The 21,915-nt window shown below is 41.6% G+C and overlaps 1 protein-coding gene across 1 annotated transcript in view; it reads left to right on the plus strand.

Annotated features, from left to right (window-relative positions):
* GUCY1B1 (guanylate cyclase 1 soluble subunit beta 1) overlaps nucleotides 1–21,915 on the plus strand; it is a 62,420-nt gene that overhangs the window by 33,714 nt on the left and 6,791 nt on the right. The window contains exons 6-12 of the mRNA XM_075257474.1: nucleotides 3,329–3,559; nucleotides 5,383–5,499; nucleotides 16,656–16,789; nucleotides 17,781–17,978; nucleotides 18,185–18,422; nucleotides 19,817–19,957; nucleotides 21,478–21,632. Coding sequence (XP_075113575.1) covers nucleotides 3,329–3,559; nucleotides 5,383–5,499; nucleotides 16,656–16,789; nucleotides 17,781–17,978; nucleotides 18,185–18,422; nucleotides 19,817–19,957; nucleotides 21,478–21,632 — 1,214 coding nt within the window. The remainder of the gene's footprint in view (nucleotides 1–3,328; nucleotides 3,560–5,382; nucleotides 5,500–16,655; nucleotides 16,790–17,780; nucleotides 17,979–18,184; nucleotides 18,423–19,816; nucleotides 19,958–21,477; nucleotides 21,633–21,915) is intronic.

Consider the following 21,915-nt stretch of genomic DNA (forward strand, 5'->3'; position numbering starts at 1 on the left):
TATGATTAAGTAATAATACATACGCAATAATAGATATATACTCGATATATATACTGTATATAGTACTTTTTTTTTTAGGAGAAGGGGTTGGGTCTATGTCCAGCCGCAATATCAATGTATAGAATTTCCCATGAAATAGTGGGGGGAAAAAAGCTTTAAAAAAATAAAAATAAAATAAAAGTTCTAAATCCCTCCTTTCCCTATGATACATACAAAAGTAGAAAATTACTGTGAAACACAAACACATTAGGTATCCCTGTGTCTGAAAGTGCCCGGCCTACTGAATATAGGGGATCTGCAGTGCTCCTGTTCCGTCGGGAAGGGGTTAATAGGAGCACTGCAGATCCCCTATATTCAGCCAGGCTGAATTCCAAGTGGGGGGAAAAACCCCAGTCCTCAAGCTCAGGGAAGGGGCAGACAGACAACCAAAACACCCCCTCCTCTTCCAGCAACTACTGCACCCAAAAACTCCGACCATTTTAATTTTTGAAATTTTCCAGTAGCTGCTGCATTTCCCCCCCAAGACTTATACTCGAGTCAATAAGTTTTCCCAGTTTTTTGTGGTAAAATTAGGGGCCTTGGCTTATATTCAGGTCGGCTTATACTCGAGTATATACGGGTAACTTCTTTCATCACAGGTATTTTGGAAAATAAATCTACAGTATATTACCTTACAGTTATACCCCCACCAATGGAAATGTTAAGGTATATCCTAATCCATTGCTTCCTGTAGTGGGATAGTGGGATGAGCTTGTTACATTGCCTCAATGCATCTATCCAGCTAATAATCAGTCGAGTATATATGACAAGGCTTCTCCATTAGGAGGCTCTTGATAAAATCTAAAATGTTACTGTAATTAATGAAAGTACTTCTAGAATACTTGTCCATCTGCGTTATTTACCATCAGTCACACTTTTATTAGTTCATTACCATTCCTGTGTGTTTACTCCTTAGGCAGTCTCTTTTCTTGACAGGAGGCGGCATATACTTATATCCATTCAGAATTTATATGGTTGAACACTGGAATGCTTATTGCATAAAATTAATTGCCTGAAATTTGCTGATCGTTGACCTCGTCTCTGGGTTGAAACATAAAATCTAGTCTATTACTACAGCACTGCTACTTCTTAAAAATAATTAGGAAAGATGTTGCATAAAATCACAGAATTAAATGTAGAAAAAGCAGAAATAATCAGCGTAATGAATATCAATGCATGAAGGCCAAATGTACTTGAAGAGTAGATCTGGCCCATTGGCAGCTGCTTTCGACTTGACCTCACTGAGATGTAATACTTGCAACAGCTGTCAGAATGCGATCACATTCATAGGTTATTATTTTTGGAATTTTAATCTTAGGGGGTCTCTTGCTGTTAAAGTGAAGAATATGGTTTTTGTACCTGGTAGCCATAGTCTGTTTTTCATCTGCACATAATTCCCACTGAAACAATTGTTAAGGATACGGTACAGTCATAAGTGAGGAAATCATATCTTATATTTTAGAGATGCCTTGGAGCTACAGTATAACACCTAATATGTGGGAGCAGCGGTTTCTCACTTCGGCTGTCATCACTCTTTACTATTACTGTTCCTCCACTGTATCAAAAAATTATCCTTTGGCAATGAGAAGATAGGGAAAAGAGGTATTCCAAGATTTGCAGACAATGGTATAAAATAATCACCAGTTACCCTTTAAATAGGAGTTGTCAGATGTTCTAACCTCCACCATGTTATATCGTATTAGAGAGCCACTGCTTGCTGAATTCTATGCCCTTTTTCCCTTTACCCAGCTGCCCCCATTGCAGAAAGCTAGATACACTTACTAAAGTTATAAGGGGATAGGGGACCTAAAAGGTCCTTTTTACATTTCCTGCCAGTCCAATTGTTGCTCTTTGGTCCTACGATGAGGTCACATGTAGAAAATCACTGGCCTTTTCAAGGGATTTAATGGGTAGTAAAGGAGAGTCTGTCACCAGGGTTGATCATATGAAACCAACAGTGTAGTTACGTAGGTGTAGTTACATAGAGAAGGGTCATCTGAATCCAATGGGTTTTCTTCCTTACAAATCCAGGCCTCCATTGCCAAGATAGGTTTAGAAATGTAAGTATGCACATGAGCAGTCTGGCACCAAGGGCATTTCCAGTTCTCCAGACTGAGCTGTAATTCATCTCTCCCCTCTTTTCCGTGATTGACAGGGCCAGGGAGCAATTCTTAAATCTCACCTGTATTCTTGTATTCACACTGTGGATCTCTCAGTAGATCTGCTTTGACCTGGCAAGTTCAGAACAGTTTTAAGTATTTGCTAATGATGTAATCCATGCCCAAGTTTAGGAGGAGAGGGCAGATTTTTGGATGCATACTTTGTCTGTACAGTGGGTGTCAGCATTTTGTTGGAAGGAATCCCCAAAGTAACTGACAGTATGGAATAAATATGGACAGTAGCACCACTAGTATCAACAATAATGGTGCCAGCAGTTAGAATACACTATATGTCTTTGGTTACAGCTCAAGAATTAGATTTGAATAGTAAATGTACATGTAAACTAGATTTCTAGACTTTAAGCAATTCCATATACAGGTTGTCCTCGGGTTACGATGGTCTCGGCTTACAACGTTTCGTGGTTACGACTAGAGATGAGCGAGTAGGTCCCATGTAACAGAAAGCTGCCAGCACTCCCGACTAGCAAGCAAATCAACGCTGGTTCTGCAGCAGGCTCGTCCTTGCTGGTCAGGAGAGCTGGCAGCTTGCTGTTATGAGTGAGTTTACTGTTTCTCATAGGAATTAATTGACCAGCGTTGATTGGCCAGTGTACAGCATTCGGCCAATCAACGCTGGTTCTGCGGGAGGCTCGTCTGTGAGGAGGCGGAGTCTAAGGTTGGACCACAACAGTCTTCATTGTGGTCCGATATTAGACTCCGCCTCCTGGCCAGCGTTGATTGGCCGAATGCTGTACACTGGCCAATCATCGCTGGCTATCTCTCTGGCTATTTCTCATCCTATGAGAAAAAGTCAGCATAAACGCAAGCTGCCAGCTCTCCCTGTACAGTACATGATTTAGTGTGCAGCGGCTCTGAACCGAGGAAGACTGTACTGTACTGTACTGTATATGGTACAATCTTCCTTGGTTGCGAGCCGCTGCAAACTAAATCACGTTGATCCGTTCCTACGCGGCGTCATACGATATGTTTCTGACTTACGTCGAAATTCAGTTTACGACGCCGTGTAAGAACGGATCAACGTCGTAAGTCGAAGACTACCTGTAATAGATTGTGTACATGGATTATATAAGAACATAAAGTAAGCATTTACATCTTGATGTTTTCATAAGGTTATTCAACAAAGAAATGAGGAGTGTGACCATACACAATTCCTGATAGAAGAAAAAGACTCTAGAGAAGAAGACTTTTATGAAGACTTGGATAGATTTGAAGAAAATGGAACTCAAGAATCCCGGATCAGTCCTTACACATTCTGCAAAGCATTCCCTTTTCATATAATGTTTGATAGAGATCTAGTTGTTACACAGTGTGGAAATGCTATCTACAGAGTCCTTCCTCAGGTATATTTATCTTATCTATTTATCTATCTCAATTATATGCAACATTTGTTGCATTAAGCAGTTAAAACTTCTTCACATATGTGCAATGGGTCAGATTACAGTGTCAACTAAAGATAGGAATACATCCCAGAGAAGGGAAAAAGAAGAACGTTCCCACAACTTTCCTTTGCTCTGAGAATGTTTTCCTTGTCCCCTCTCCTAGGACTACTTCCTGCTATTGGTTAAATACACGTTCTCAAATAGTGACAGCTTATTTGGTAAGCTGGTGTAATATGTTCCAAAAACTGGTGCACATGCTTCCCACCTCATTTTCTATGTGTTATAGACGCTGTCTAACAGTTTGTGCACCTTCTGCAGCATGTGGGTAGGGCTTCATGAGAAGGGGTATGTTAAACTGTGAGCCAGCATTTGCGGCAACATTTCGGCCATTGTACCAAAATTATTTAAAAAACAAAGTCAATAAGTGGTGCAGTAAAGTTAGAAAAGACAACGTAAAAAAGTATGCCAGATTTCAAACAGCATTAGACAACTTGGAAACTGATTGTCTAGTCTAACTTTGCACTGTCTAAAAGTTTGGCAGTTTTATTCTCACTGTAGTGCGACACTCTTAAAGGGAATATATCATTGGCTATAATTATTTTTAACTAAGTCAATATTTGCATAGTCTTTAGAAAGGCTATTCCACACATACCTTTTATTCATTTATCCTCCCAGCCATTTTTGAATTAGCTTTTATTGATAAGCTAATTAGCCACCTTGGAGCACCAGATGTTGAATGAGCACTGTTTAATGTGTGTAAACAGGGGAAGGTGGGAGCAGAGAAGGCTGATGATGCTGCAGATGATGACTCATTAACCTTCCCTGCTCTCACCTCCCCCTGTTTACATACAGCACACAGTGCTCAGGGAACATCTGCTGCTCCAAGGTGGTTAATTAGCATATCAATAAAAGTGGGCTAATTCAAAAATGGCTGGGAGGATTAATGATTGAAATGTATGTGTGGAATAGCCTTTCTGAAGGCTATGCAAATATATGCTTAGTTAAAAATGAGTTTTCCAATGAGAGACTCCCTTTAAATTTCTTAAATTTCTCTTCACCTACAAAGTATAGGCTAGTGCCATTATTGATATTACTTATCTACTTGTGCAGTTACAGATATTATAGAAGCACAATTTGTATTCACCATGTACTTACCAAGTGTGGAAATCTTGATCATGAATTGCCATTCCCCCTTTGGGAGAAAACATTGTCCAATCTATATCAGTCTATTGTACATAAAGGGGATCTACCATTGCAAAAAGTCATTTTTAACTAATCACATCCTTGCATAGCCTTTAGAAAGGCTATTCCACACCTACCTTTTGTATGTAAATTGCCTCAGTAGATTTTGAATAAGTCAGTTTTTATTCATATGCTAATGAGTTTCTTCGTGCACCCCGAAAGTCTCTTTGTGCACTGTCTTCTGTATCTACAGCATAGGCTGCTGCTGCTGACTCCTCCTCCCTGCTCTCACACACAGCAGCCTGTACTGTATACACAGCAGGAAGAGGAGAGCTAGCTGACAACTTCCTGTGCACCGAGAAGCTAATTAGTTTAACATCATAGAAGACGCATAGCGGTCAAACCCTTACCTTATTGTGCAGTGTATACGATATATATATATTATGATATACAACACATGCAAGGTTTAAGAGACTCAGTTTGTAATTCTTGGCCAGTAGTTTTAGTTTTTACCATTTATTACTGTATGTTGAACTTTCATATCTTTCTGCTTTGTAACATGGATCATCAATATTAATGTTCCTTTCCTCACATATTTATAGCTCCAGCCTGGAAACTGTAGCCTGCTGTCAGTGTTCTCCTTGGTACGACCCCATATTGATATTAGCTTCCATGGAATCCTGTCTCATATCAACACTGTGTTTGTTCTGAGAAGCAAGGTAAAGGATAATGAATATAGTTCTGAATGGACATGCATGTACTGAATATTATTCATGTGGAATCACTGAAAGTACAGACAAAGCAGAATTGCATGAGAAATATTGTAATTATTTAGTTATAACACAGTCAAGAGAAATAACCCAAGAAAAATGACATAAAGAAATCATTGTTTAAACTGAGGCTGCACAAAAGTACCCAGTGTAATGACAAACTCAGGGGATGATTTCACAACAGTTCATTGACCTACATCACCAGGAGTATTGACATTACCCTTTCACCACCCTAGATCATCAGTAGTATTGAGTAGAGATGAGCGAACACTAAAATGTTCGAGGTTCGAAATTCGATTCGAACAGCCGCTCACTGTTCGAGTGTTCGAATGGGTTTCGAACCCCATTATAGTCTATGGGGAACATAAACTCGTTAAGGGGGAAACCCAAATTCGTGTCTGGAGGGTCACCAAGTCCACTATGACACCCCAGGAAATGATACCAACACCCTGGAATGACACTGGGACAGCAGGGGAAGCATGTCTGGGGGCATAAAAGTCACTTTATTTCATGGAAATCCCTGTCAGTTTGCGATTTTCGCAAGCTAACTTTTCCCCATAGAAATGCATTGGCCAGTGCTGATTGGCCAGAGTACGGAACTCGACCAATCAGCGCTGGCTCTGCTGGAGGAGGCGGAGTCTAAGATAGCTCCACACCAGTCTCCATTCAGGTCCGACCTTAGACTCCGCCTCCTCCGGCAGAGCCAGCGCTGATTGGCCGAAGGCTGGCCAATGCATTCCTATGCGAATGCAGACTTAGCAGTGCTGAGTCAGTTTTGCTCAACTACACATCTGATGCACACTCGGCACTGCTACATCAGATGTAGCAATCTGATGTAGCAGAGCCGAGGGTGCACTAGAACCCCTGTGCAAACTCAGTTCACGCTAATAGAATGCATTGGCCAGCGCTGATTGGCCAATGCATTCTATTAGCCCGATGAAGTAGAGCTGAATGTGTGTGCTAAGCACACACATTCAGCACTGCTTCATCAAGCCAATACAATGCATTAGCCAGTGCTGATTGGCCAGAGTACGGAATTCGGCCAATCAGCGCTGGCCAATGCATTCTATTAGCCCGATGAAGTAGAGCTGAATGTGTGTGCTAAGCACACACATTCAGCACTGCTTCATCAAGCCAATACAATGCATTAGCCAGTGCTGATTGGCCAGAGTACGGAATTCGGCCAATCAGCGCTGGCTCTGCTGGAGGAGGCGGAGTCTAAGGTCGGACCTGAATGGAGACTGGTGTGGAGCGATCTTAGACTCCGCCTCCTCCAGCAGAGCCAGCGCTGATTGGCCGAATTCCGTACTCTGGCCAATCAGCACTGGCTAATGCATTGTATTGGCGTGATGAAGCAGTGCTGAATGTGTGTGCTTAGCACACACATTCAGCTCTACTTCATCGGGCTAATAGAATGCATTGGCCAGCGCTGATTGGCCGAATTCCGTACTCTGGCCAATCAGTGCTGGCCAATGCATTCTATTAGCTTGATGAAGCAGAGTGTGCACAAGGGTTCAAGCGCACCCTCGGCTCTGATGTAGCAGAGCCGAGGCTGCACAAGGGTTCAAGCGCACCCTCGGCTCTGATGTAGGAGAGCCGAGGGTGCACTTGAACCCTTGTGCAGCCTCGGCTCTGCTACATCAGAGCCGAGGGTGCGCTTGAACCCTTGTGCACACTCTGCTTCATCAAGCTAATAGAATGCATTGGCCAGCGCTGATTGGCCAATGTATTCTATTAGCCTGATGAAGTAGAGCTGAATGTGTGTGCTAAGCACACACATTCAGCTCTACTTCATCGGGCTAATAGAATGCATTGGCCAGCGCTGATTGGCCAGAGTACGGAACTCGACCAATCAGCGCTGGCTCTGCTGGAGGAGGCGGAGTCTAAGATCGCTCCACACCAGTCTCCATTCAGGTCCGACCTTAGACTCCGCCTCCTCCAGCAGAGCCAGCGCTGATTGGCCGAATTCCGTACTCTGGCCAATCAGCACTGGCTAATGCATTGTATTGGCGTGATGAAGCAGTGCTGAATGTGTGTGCTTAGCACACACATTCAGCTCTACTTCATCGGGCTAATAGAATGCATTGGCCAATCAGCGCTGGCCAATGCATTCTATTAGCGTGAACTGAGTTTGCACAGGGGTTCTAGTGCACCCTCGGCTCTGCTACATCAGATTGCTACATCTGATGTAGCAGTGCCGAGTGTGCATCAGATGTGTAGTATAGCAAAACTGACTCAGCACTGCTAAGTCTCTGCATTCGCATAGGAATGCATTGGCCAGCCTTCGGCCAATCAGCGCTGGCTCTGCCGGAGGAGGCGGAGTCTAAGGTCGGACCTGAATGGAGACTGGTGTGGAGCGATCTTAGACTCCGCCTCCTCCAGCAGAGCCAGCGCTGATTGGTCGAGTTCCGTACTCTGGCCAATCAGCGCTGGCCAATGCATTCTATTAGCCCGATGAAGTAGAGCTGAATGTGTGTGCTAAGCACACAATCAGCGCTGGCCAATGCATTCTATTAGCTTGATGAAGCAGAGTGTGCACAAGGGTTCAAGCGCACCCTCGGCTCTGATGTAGCAGAGCTGAGGGTGCACAAGGGTTCAAGTGCACCCTCGGCTCTCCTACATCAGAGCCGAGGGTGCGCTTGAACCCTTGTGCAGCCTCGGCTCTGCTACATCAGAGCCGAGGGTGCGCTTGAACCCTTGTGCACACTCTGCTTCATCAAGCTAATAGAATGCATTGGCCAGCACTGATTGGCCAGAGTACGGAATTCGGCCAATCAGCGCTGGCCAATGCATCCCTATGGGAAAAAGTTTATCTCACAAAAATCACAATTACACACCCGATAGAGCCCCAAAAAGTTATTTTTAATAACATTCCCCCCTAAATAAAGGTTATCCCTAGCTATCCCTGCCTGTACAGCTATCCCTGTCTCATAGTCACAAAGTTCACATTCTCATATGACCCGGATTTGAAATCCACTATTCGTCTAAAATGGAGGTCACCTGATTTCGGCAGCCAATGACTTTTTCCAATTTTTTTCAATGCCCCCAGTGTCGTAGTTCCTGTCCCACCTCCCCTGCGCTGTTATTGGTGCAAAAAAGGCGCCAGGGAAGGTGGGAGGGGAATCGAATTTTGGCGCACTTTACCACGTGGTGTTCGATTCGATTCGAACATGGCGAACACCCTGATATCCGATCGAACATGTGTTCGATAGAACACTGTTCGCTCATCTCTAGTATTGAGATGAGCCTTTCACTACCCGAGATCACCAGGAGTATTGAGATTACCCTGTCACTGTCCTAGATCACCAGGAGTATTGAGATGTGCTTGTCACTACCCTAGCACACCAGGAGTATTGAGATGAGCCTTTCACTACCCGAGATCACCAGGAGTATTGAGATTACCCTGTCACTGTCCTAGATCACCAGGGATACAAACACTAGTATATTTATTGCTATAGACCTTCAAAAATATGTGTTAAATATCTTGTATTTGCCGGTGAGACTTGTATCCACTGTTAAATATCCGTACCTAGCCTTGAAATTGTGGGATAGACTTGTGTCACGTGTTGAAGGCCTTATCCACGATAGGAAGAAGTCAGCTTGTTATAAAACAGTGTAGAGGTTTATTAATATCTTGAAGGAAAACACAGGAACAGGGAAAATGTCCAAATAACACAAATATCAGTCAATTGTCAATAGCTTACATCTTCAGAGAAGTTAAATCATCTGGATATCTTGTAGTTACAGCTTGGTTCATGCTTGTCATCTGGTTGGTGGACTTGGGATATTCACGACATCTTGTCCAGGATGACAGAGAGGGATGGCAGACAGACCTGCCATAGATTCCCCATGGATCCCCCTCATGGATGACGACCACGACGTGTGTGTCTGTCACTCATTTATATTCATGAGAGTGGGTGTTACCTTCCATGTTACAGCTATGTAGGGAGATTTCTAAAATGGTGTACTCTAACCGCACCCATGTACCCAAAATACAACAGATATGATGTCAGTAGAGTGTTAACCCCATGTCTGCTAGAGAATATTGTAAATATATAATATTTAACAATATGAACAATCACTATGCCAAACCTGGATATTGCTGCTGTAATTTAAGTTTATTTGATGTGGTTCTGTATCGCCCGACTTTGAGCAAATAGTGGTAGATCTCTAACTGAAAGTTAAAGGTATGAGAAGACCATTGCTGGTGGCTGTGATGAAAATGTCATGGGTAAAGAAGAGCCTTTAGCTATGCCCCTGGGATATTACATAGGTTGTCTGTACCATGGCAGAGGACACTGAAGTATAGACAATATTAAAGGGGTTGACCACTTTCAGACCAATATTGAGAGACAAATGTTATGGTTTGTACAATTTTCCAATATACTTTCTGTATCAATTCTTCAGTTTTCTAGATCTCTGCTTGCTGTCATTCATTCTGTTACTTCTAGTGGATAAAGGTCTGACCATGGTCATGTGATTTACGGTCCATGGTCATGTGATGAGCACACAGGTGCAGCTCGTTACAGTCACAGCACAATAATCAGACATCTGCCTGGTAATCAGCTGTGCACCTGTGTGCTCATCACATGACCATGGACCGTAAATCACATGACCATGGACTGTAAATCACATGACCATGGACCGTAAATCACATGACCATGATCAGACCTTTATCCACTAGAAGTAACAAAATGAATGACAGCAAGCCGAGATCTAGAAAAATATTTTCTGTTCCTATTAGATCCCACATCTGGAACTGTGTTTGACACATCCTCTATTACAGGGTTCAGAAACCTTCAGTACTCCAGCTGCTGTGAAACTACAACTCCCAACATGCTCCATTCACTTCCATGGGAATTCCAAGAACAGCGGAGCAAGCATACATGCTGGGAATTGTAGTTTTGCAACAGTTCCAAAGGTTGCCTACCCCTGCTGTATTATCAGAGCCGGCGTTAGGGGGAGTAAACTAGGCAATTGCCCAGGGTCCCAAAACACACAGGGGGGCCCCTTGCCAGTGGCAAACTATTATATTATATTATGGGGAATAAATATCCGGAAGACATCATTGGCAGCTGCAGCTTCTGCTAATTGCTGTATGTAAACTTTCCCTGGACTTAGCAGCAGTTAGCTATCGCTGCTATCTTTGTGATATGATGTGATGTGATGCTGCAGCACCCACCACAACCTATTTAAAGAGTACCTTTCATGTCCTCAGAGATGGGTGGTATTACATACCTCTAGAAAGCCGACAGTGCACTGAATTCAGTCGGCTTTCCAGCAGCATATAATACCACACATGAAAGGTTCTCTTTAAATGCCCTTCACCTGCAACAGTTTTCTGGTTGTCCAGGACCATCATCCAGCCAGGAACCTGCAGAGGTGCCATGTATGTCATTGTAAGGTGCCGGCACTCACCAGTGAGTAGTACATGGCTCCTAGGAAGAACCTGCTTACTGCAGCGTGCTATTACAATGCAGGGCAGGAAGAGGTTAATTGCTGGCGGGCATTATAAGTGGGCATCTGCAAATAGAAGGGGGTAGTTGTGTTCTCCATAAGGGGAATGAAGGAAACTCTGCTAGTAGTGAAATGTTGAGGCGCTATGAGGGAAACATTATACAGTAAAAGCAGTGAATTGTACTATGAAGGCAGAGGGTAGTCTAGCAATAAGTGGCTGAAGTGACAGTATTTAGTCCTGGTATAGCAGTCAGCGGGTGACGTAACAGTATTTAGTCTTGTTATAGTAGTTCATGGCCCACATGACAGTATTTAGTCCTGGTATAGTGGTCAGCAGGTGACGTGACAGTATTTAGTCCTGGTATAGCTGTCAATGGCTGATGTGACAGTATTTAGTCCTGGTATAGTGGTCAATGGCTGATGTGACAGTATTTAGTCCTGGTATAGTGGTCAATGGCTGATGTGACATTATTTGGTCCTGGTGTAGCGGTGAGTAAGTGGTGTGACAGTATTTAGTCCTGGTATAGCGGTCAGTGGCTGATGTGACATTATTTAGTTCTGGTATAGCGGCCAGTGGCTGAGGTGACAGTATTTAGTCCTGGTATAGCAGTCAGCAAGTGATGTGAAAGTATTTAGTCCTGGTATAGCAGTAAGTAAGTGATATGACAATATTTAGTCTTAGTATAGCAGTCCTATAACTAGTTTGCCTAGGGAAAATTTATAAACAACCCCTTAAAAGACATTAAGAACACCCCTGTATTTACTAGTGATAGGCACTGCAGCACATCGAAATAACAAAATGTGAATATGTGGTAGGTACAATATTTCAGCATTTGGGGCCTCACTTTTAATTTTGCTCAGGACCCCATTTTGTATAAAAGCGGCCCTGAGTATAAGCAGGAGTGCAAGCACAGTCCAAATACATACTCACTGGTGGAGGCTATGGCCGTATGACCCTGAGTATTTGGGGCCGTCTAGCACCAACATACCAGATAGCTGTGTATTTCATTAGAAATTCACATTATAATTAAAGATGAGCGAGTACTGTTCGGATCAGCCGATCTGAATAGCAAGCTCGCATAGAAATGAATGGACGTAGCCAGCACGCGGGGGTTAAGCGGCCAGCCGCCGTCAAAGCGGAAGTACCAGGTGCATCCATTCATTTCTGTGGAGCGTGCTGTTTGGATCGGCTGATCCGAACAGTACTCGCTCATCTCTAATTATAATCTCTGATCCCTGACTCACTTCAGATTTATACAGACTTCCTACACCAGTCTTCATGTCCTCTGTGCCAGACTGAGATGAGCCTAAATTATTAAAGGGATGTCTGAATGCCAGGTATCATGGATACTAATGACCTATACACAGTATCAGATTGGTCGGGGTTCAACACTCAGACCCAGCACAGATCAGCTGATTCTGACACTGGAAGCCATATACAAGGGCCAGTTAGATGAATGGGAGCAGAGTTGCAGTTCCTCAGCCCCAGAAGCTGTAGTGGCCATCAGTATCCTTCATGTCTGGATCTCAGACAACCCCTTTAACAGTCTCTTTGTAACTTAGGTAAGTTTCTATGACAGCTACATGTTGGACTACATTTCAGCTATAATATACACCAGTTTTTGGCATAAATTATACTAAATTTGTCGAACTACAGGAGTTGAAATTTGTTAGGCCCACTTTTTCAAAATAGTGCTGTGGACAGTAGAACATGGCAAAATGGTGCAAACGTTTGTGCAAAAACAGGTTTACGGCAATACTTTAAACTTTTTCTTCCATTCTGATGTATCGAGAATTATAAATTACCCCCAAGGTCCATTCATAATGTAAGTATGACTTAGGGTAAGTTCACACGGAGTAACGTGCCGTGTGATGTGGCACGTATACGGCGTGTGAGATTTTGCGGGCCGTATACGCTCCCATTGATTTCAACGGGAGCGTGGATCGTAAACGCTACGTTATTTTGCGGCCGGTCGCAAAATCACGGCTGCAAAATAAGGCGGCGTATACGATACTAACTCCCATTGAAATCAATGGGAGCGTTTACGGCGCGCAAACTCTCACACGCCGTATGCGTGCCAGATCACACGGCATGTTACATCGTGTGAACGCACCCTAAAGAACATTTCCTGTTTATATAGGTGTATAGCTATGTATGTATTGGTGTACATAGTGGATACTCACCAGATGGTCGTGGATTCCTTCACAGTCGAGATCTTTCCAGCAAACTAAGAAGAAGCAGAGGAATAGTAACTGGCAGGAGCAATGAGAGCAAATTATAGGAGGGAGAAGTCCGAGGAACAGAAATGATCATCACTACATGTCAGCACTAATGGATATGATCACTAGAGGAGGATCTTACCGGGTCCAACTTGGTGACATATAGTTGAACTCATCCTCAGGGTGAAGGGCTTGGTTCTCCAGCCACGGCAGGTCTTTATTCTCCAGAACGGCCTTGAATGGTCTGAAAGGCGGCTGTGCTCTCCTACTCTCCAGATACTCCCAGCAAATGGTGTTAAAAAATGGATTGTCTCTGAAGTTACTATTCACATTCAGCCGCTTCTCAGGGTTTATCATCAGCAGGTTTAGGAGTAGATCTTTTAGGTCGGCATCCAGCCTAGATGGAAGCTTTGGCTTGTCTGTGGTGATGTTGCCGCCATGATAAAATGGGGAGAATCCGATGGCCATCCTGGATACAACAATCCCCAGGCTCCACCAATCAACTGCTGTGTTGAATTATACTGTTGGGGACCACTGTGGAGCATTATACTGGGGAACCCCTCTGGAGAGTATATTATAGAGGCCATTGTTAAGCATGTTATACTGTATTAGGCCATTGTAGAGCATTACACTGGGGGGTGAATATTATATTCTGTGGGGAAGCTGGCGAGCATATTGTACTGTCTGGGGCCACTAAGGGGTAGTATATTGTGTGTGCTACACCTGAGTTTTATACAGTATTGGGGCTCTAGGGGGCTCTGTATGGAGCCTTATATACCATGTGGGGCCACTATGGGAGGCTCAGGAGAGCATTTTATACTGTGTGGGACCACTGTGGAGCATTATATACCATGTGGGGAAACTGTGGAGGGCTAAAGGGAGCATTTTATACTGTGGAGCATTATATACCATATGAAGCATTATACTGTGGGGGGGGGGGGGGGGGGCTCAAAATTCCTACTGGCAGCCCTGTGTGCTATGTCTGCATAACAGCTCCCTCAGTATAATCTTACACTTACATGTCATGCCATGTCATTCCCCATACGGTACTGTGCATGTACTGGCCATGGAGTTATTGTGGCCTGCACAGTACTATAGGGGCTGACTATACTGAGAACAAACTCAGTAGCACCAGATAATCAGTACATATGTAAGACTTCAGCGAAGGAGCCGTGGTGTAGCAGGAAGCTGTTGGGTGGGACCCCAGAACAAGTTGCTCTGGTTGGCCTCAGATCCTTCAGTCCTACACTGTATAAGGGAAGACTATTATATATACGGGGGCTCTTATTTATAAGGGAGGAGTTATTATATATATAAGGGTAGGTTACTATATATAATTGGGAAACAGTTAAATATGAGTGGGCTACAGGCAATTATTTATAAGGAAGGTATTATTTATAAGAGGCCTATAAAAAGGGGGATTATTATTTATAAGAGGGGCACTATTATATATAAGGGTAGGTTACTATATATTAGGAACCTGTTAAATATGAGGGGGATGTTATAAGGGGGAAGTATTATTTATAAGGGAGGAACTATTTATAAGAGACCTATAAAAAGGGGGAAACTATTATAGATAAGGCAGTATTATTTTTACAAGGTGACTGTTACTGATAAGGGGAATATTATTGATACAGGGAACTATTTATCATTTATAGGGGCGCTATAATTGATATTGGTGTGCAGACACCGATCTAGTTAAAAGTAAAGCATCAATGGCTGTCTCAGGGTGTGCCCCACAGAGTCAGTGGGCCCGAGGCAGCTGCCCCCCCCCCCTTTCCCCCCAGCTACACCTCTGGTGTTGATGGATTAATATGTGTGATCCTGGTGACAGACTCCCTATAAGTCTGATGGCTGACTGCATTATGCAGCCACAATAACTCATGTAAACACTTAAAAGCTCTACTAGAAATATATGTGAACTTACAGATGAGCTGAACTTTTCTCACATGACTGTTGGCAACAGACAAGGAATATTTACAATCCCCCCCAAAAAAACTGTTGCTAAGGAGCATAAAGGAAATTTTTGCAAAAGTGAATTTACATTTTAAAATATGAAATCATTGCCCGTTCTTTGTGGAATCTCGATCTAGTATTTACGATTGGATGTATGACTCTCTCATTTATACTATGTTTCAAGCTGAAATATTTCCTTATAAGGTTATGTTTACCCGCAGTCCTAATGTCTCAGCACAGGAAAAACAAAATGGAAAATACATTTTCAAATATACAGCAAGATATTATTTGGACTACATAGGATCATAGCAAACCAAGCCTGCGGTAGAATGTTTATATGTCACATAGTGCCAAGCCGGCTTAATGAAGTGTCCCTTCCTTTTATTGTGATGGTCAGATGTTTCATTGCTGACTTTCCTTTAATATCGAGGAAAAGGATGTATCATAGTTTTACTCATTTATATGGCTTGGCTCATGGCTGTTATTTTAATACAGTTCATTGTCAGTACTCTACATAAAACAACGGATCATCAGACAAAGTGATGATAGCTTGGTTAGTTCATTTCAGGGTAAGGTCGCCACTCCCAATGTCAGCGTGACTTAGTGTTTACTTTCCTTTTTAATTTTGTTAAAAGAATAAAGGCAACAAAAGGTAAAAATGCATAAAAATATTATAGTTCAGGGTATTGTGTAAAGGAGTAATTCCACACTATGAAAAAATGTATCTATCGCTTTAAGAAGATGATGATTGTTCATATGCTGCTGAAAGGTCATCTTGGCAAATCACTGCAAAGAGGAACCGGGCTCCATCCTGATCCCTATGGCTGGAACTTATTGGAATGGCTCCAGCACTGTGCCGTAGCAATGGGAGTACACATAATAATAACTACACATCTTTCTCCATCACTGTGAAGCTACTGAAATAGCGTAGTTCAGCAGTGCTATGCTATTTCTGTAGCTCACATTCCTCTCCAAGAAAGTTATGGGAATGGTTCAGTACTGGTCAGCTAATTACCCTAGTAGTCGATACTTAAACCCCTTGCATACAATTGTGTGCTAGGTCAGTGTGCTATCCATAGAAATGAATGGGTCACACTGACCTATTCATTTCTTTGGGCCTATACACATGACCGTGACTTACTCAGTCCTGTGTGCAGGTTGACATTCCGGACCACACAACTCAAGACAGGTCCAATTTTTGAATTCCAATGAAAATAAAGTAGGCTGTGTGTGTCCCCTCATAAATCAGGTGCATCCTCCACTGGTGCAGGAGATATAAAGACTGGCGTTGATAAATCTCCCCCAATGTGCATAAAAAATTGCAATGTCACAAAAATTGATGTCACTTGTTCATTTTTTTTTTTCTTTCCACAATACTTGGGGCACTGACGTGTATTATATTTCTATATGATGCAACCTTTATACTTCAACCCCTGAAAGGTTTTCATTAATATTATATTATTTAATACAAGGAAGGTTTGCTTGATGTGGAAAAATCAGAAACTGAAGACGAACTGACCCTAACTGAAATAAGTTGTCTTCGTCTAAAAGGCCAGATGATCTACTTGCCGGAAGCTGACAACATTCTTTTTCTCTGCTCTCCAAGGTAATGAGATATTCATGAAACCTTTATATCATTGGAATTCTATGGCTGCCCGATATAAATCAGGGAACATGCTGTATATACATACTATAGTACAGCCATATCACTAGCCTTTAAATTACACTGTATACAATGTATGATGAAGTCATGTAAAAAGTCCTGTGCTTGCCCTTGCTAGATGACCGTAAATTCCTAATGTTCTGTACCGCTTCCAACAGACTAGCCTATGTGGCAAACTTTAACTTGACACTTAATGTGTTGACAGTACTGTGGCAGGGAATGGTTACTTGACTCTTTCAATGGCTTTTCAATGGTTTTTGTTGATCAGATATGAGAAAAGCTAAGCTAAGCTACATCTCAATAATTAATTTATGCTTTTAAGTAGACTTCATAAAGTGGAATTTATGGAATTATGGAATATATATATATATATATATATATATATATATATATATATATATATATGTGTAGGAGCACCTTGCGAACAGCACAAGGGTAAAATAGAAAGACATTACTACTATTATTGCTATAAACTAATACATACAAATTAGAAATTCTTTTGTTATACACATTTGATCAAACAGTAAGAAGTCCACCTACCACGACAAGGTGACCTCAAGGTGACCTATACTAAATAAAATGCCTCTCTTTGACCCAAACTAGGCCTACAAATTTCAGGGCAAGTAGGACCCAGAGCTAACTCCATTTAAAGTAGCCTTAGGGCAGATGAAATGAAAGCTATATATACTCAATTGCAAGTCAATAAACTTGTGCAATAGAATGGGAGTGCTAGTCCAACTATGGAGGTAACCACTCACCCCTAGTAATACATAAAAGAAAATTTGGACTGCTCACTCCAATATGAACAGGTACTAAACTATATATATATATATATATATATATATATATATATATATATATATGTATATATATATATCGGCTTGTAACTACTAATGTTTGCTATAAAATAATGAGTTGATATATTTAATCGCAGTGTGATGAACTTGGATGACTTGACAAGAAGAGGACTTTATCTCAGTGACATCCCCCTCCATGATGCAACTCGTGACCTTGTATTGCTTGGAGAACAGTTCAGAGAGGAATATAAGTTGACTCAAGAACTGGAAATTCTTACTGACCGGCTACAGCACACCCTTAGGGCCCTGGAAGATGAGAAGAAAAAGACTGATACGTAAGAGATTGTATAATGCTAGCAATATGTAATAATATGTAATGGTGGCATCAGTAATCTTTTGACCTCATTGTGTAGACCGTGGAAATACTTCTGGCTTTCACCAGTGTCTAATACCCAATTTAGCTCATTATAAATATAATTCACAACCGTTCTCAGTTACATTTCTATTAAATCTCTATGTCCCCTTTTCTCTCCATTTGCAGCTTGCTATACTCCGTGCTTCCACCTTCTGTTGCTAATGAGCTCAGACATAAGCGCCCAGTTGCAGCCAAGCGATATGACAATGTCACAATTCTGTTTAGTGGCATTGTAGGATTCAATGCGTTCTGCAGCAAGCATGCTTCCGGCGAAGGAGCCATGAAGATTGTGAATCTTCTCAATGACATATACACAAGATTTGACATTTTAACCGACTCTCGAAAAAATCCTTTTGTCTATAAGGTGAATGTTTATTACGTTTCAATAGAAACAATTGTGAATGTCTACTATGTAAGTTTATTCTATGTAATGGTATTTGATGTAATCTACCCTTGAATAATATTATAGAATTTATTAAGAAATGCATATACGTGGCTTAGCAGTATTAGTCCTGTTGAAGACATTAACTTAATTTGACAGGCAGATCTAGAAGATATGTATATTATAAATAACTGGTGTCCCATTATAGCAATATCTAAACATAAAGGTAGACTACATAGATTTGTGCAGAAATGTCTCTTTGAGTACAAATATATCTACTTTGTCAGGTTTTCTCTTATGCAGTTAGCATATCATACTTTACGCTGACATCCAAATGATATGCATGGTAATGGGTAATGGAAGTTCCATTACGTCTTCTGTATTGTAATCTGTAGCGCAAATTGTAGGCACATTCCATTGTGTGGAATCATCACATGGCTGCTGTGCCCAGACTAGCTCTGCTTTAGGAATTGTAGTATCAAATATACTCAGATGGCAGTAAATATAACATGAACATATTAATTCACGTTCTATATAAAATGAGGTGGAAAACCCTAATACATTGTCTTGCTAAAAAGTTTCAATACTTATCTCATTTGTTCATGTTCCACAGTTTGGACTCTATATGATAGTTTCATACTATACAGGACAAAAAAAAGACAAAAGCAATTTATATGGCTGCGTTATACATTAACCCATTACTAGCTTATAAGGTCTATTAGTTTGGGGGGGGGGGGATCATAAGCAATGTCTGGAAATATTGTTTTGCTTAGAGAGTACAAGCTGAGTCTTGGAACTTCCAGTAGATGTGGTTGGGAAATCTTCAGTAAGTGAATTTACACATGTCTGGGATAAACACGCCTGCCCTAAGAAAAAATAGAATGAATATAAGGGCAGGCTGGATGGACCATGTGTTCTTTTTCTGCTATCAATCTTCTATTTTTCCATGTTTTTGTTCCTTTATCTAATAGATGAGACTTTAAGGGTTTAAGTCCTCAAATAATATTAGATCCTTACAGTAATCTCAGAGACAGACCCATTTGTACAATAAGTGGCATGAACCTACTACAGTTAGGAGAGGCGGAGGGGATATAACACTCATCGTTGTGATAAGGGATTGGAACAACAGTCCCTCTCGGGTGGGAAGATGCTGGTGTGAACCAGTACTGATAGATTGGAGCCTTCTATTCTATGCCTTGATTTAATGTAGTATTACCAATATCCCCAATAAAGTACTGCTGGTATTAGTAATAAAGTATTTCATAATGACTGTCATCTGTGTCCATTTCAATCCAATTGTCATGTATGATGGGACAGTTCACGTAGATAACATACTATATACAATATCATAGATTAATGTATAATGATATTTTTAGGTTGAAACTGTTGGTGACAAGTACATGACAGTGAGCGGCCTCCCAGAACCGTGTGTCCACCATGCAAGGTCGATATGTGATCTGGCTTTAGACATGATGGAAATTGCTGGACAAGTTCAAGTAGATGGGGAATCTGTACAGGTAAATAGTTATTCAGAATAGGTTTTGGGGAGAAAGTTATTGTGAAATATTTCTTTTTAAGGTATAAATCCTTTTTTGGGGGTACATTGAACTAATTTTTCATATGCTTTACATACACTGTGAATGTTTATCAATGTGGGTCAGATATCAGGAGCCTAATACAATAAATGGGCAACTGCACTGGTGAAAGCACAACTTCTTTTGCTTTATGCATGCATAGTTGCATGTCCATATGGGCAACTGCCTGTTACTACTGTTTGTCCATTCACTGTAATGATAGGCTTGGGTCCTTGGGGTCAGACCACCACCAACAAACCTATAATGGCTTATATTATGGGCCACAGAAAGAGATGCAAAATCCTTTGTAACTGGTAATCTGTAACACCAACAACTATATACAGTGGTCCAGATTTACTAATAGTGCAAATTTAGGAAGGCAGCCTCACCATGTGCCTTATGTATCACAGTGGCTGATGCTAGATGATAGACTTTCTACTCCAAATGTATACAGCCATAGTTGGCGAACAATTTGATGTTAGGTTCAGATCTCCGTTCTTCCGATCCACTTGAAGACACCAAAAACTGAAAGCTAACCCATTTAACAAGTGGTTACCCACGTAAACCTGCAGACCCCATAGACTATAATGGGTTCCGTCAGGTTTCTGCCCGGTTTCCACCTGAGAAAGGCAGAAAAATGCAGAGAGAAAAATTCTGCTTACAGGACTTTTCTCTCTGCAATATTTAAGTCGATTTGGGGATGGAAACCCTGAATGGAAATCAATCGCTAGTGTGAGCCTTATGACACCATTTTGCCACATTTTTCATTCGTCTCTGGGTATTTAATCCATGTGCCTTTTCTAAGAAGCCATGTCCACATATTTAGCAAGTCGGAAGAACTGTAGTTCAAAGTAAGACAAGTTGTGCTAAGATGCACGGAAGGTGGACCACATTTACACCAGTTTCATAACCACAATAGTAAATCTGAGACATTTTTTTTTTCATCTTTTTTTTTTAATGTAGATTGTGAGCCCCACATAGAGCTCACAATGTACATTTTTCCCTAACAGTATGTCTTTGGAATATGGGATGAAAATCCATGCAAACACGGGGAGAACATACAAACTCCTTGCAGATGGTTTTTTGCCCTTGGCGGGATTTGAACACCAGGACTCCAGCGCTACAAGGTTGCAGTGCCAACCACTGAGCCACCGTGTGGCCCCATTTTTTTTATCTTTGCACTTTTGCTGCAGTAGCCTACAAGCCGCTACTTGTCATGTGACTCAAGATATCATTCTTTATGACAAGTTACATTTTTACACACACGTCTGTATTATTGGGTGAAATGTAGGTAAACTAGTAGTCTGCTTTACACTCTTATAAGAACAATGTCCACAGTCTGACTTTCCTTTCAGCATTGGAAGACTGATAGAAATCCGTAGAATCAATGACTATCTACTGAATACAGTGGGCTGAAAAAAAAGGATTATTGAATTGAACAACACTTCTTTCTGTCACTCTAGATCACCATTGGCATACATACCGGAGAAGTGGTGACAGGTGTTATTGGTCAGAGAATGCCACGCTACTGCCTGTTTGGAAATACGGTCAATTTGACTAGCAGAACTGAGACTACTGGAGAGAAGGGAAAGATCAATGTGTCTGAATATACATACAGGTAAGGAAATTAAAATTCAGTAAATCGTTATGAATACAATATTGGTGGTAAATCACCCCATTTTCTCCCTGGTTGTCTCTTACTAGATTAGATTAGATTAGACTAGACTAGACTAGACTAGGTTTTAAGTTTGTGCGGAGTCATTATAGGGGTTTGATAGTAGGGCATGAGCTCTATTTCATGTTTATATGCCTCTGATTTTATGTGGTGGTATATGGAGCATTGTTTCTCTGGATTCTGTACTAAGAATCTGTTCAGGTTCTGTGCACAGGCCTCTGATAAG

Source organism: Leptodactylus fuscus, chromosome 1, assembly GCF_031893055.1.
Source record: "Leptodactylus fuscus isolate aLepFus1 chromosome 1, aLepFus1.hap2, whole genome shotgun sequence".
NCBI classification, from domain to species: Eukaryota; Metazoa; Chordata; class Amphibia; order Anura; family Leptodactylidae; genus Leptodactylus; species Leptodactylus fuscus.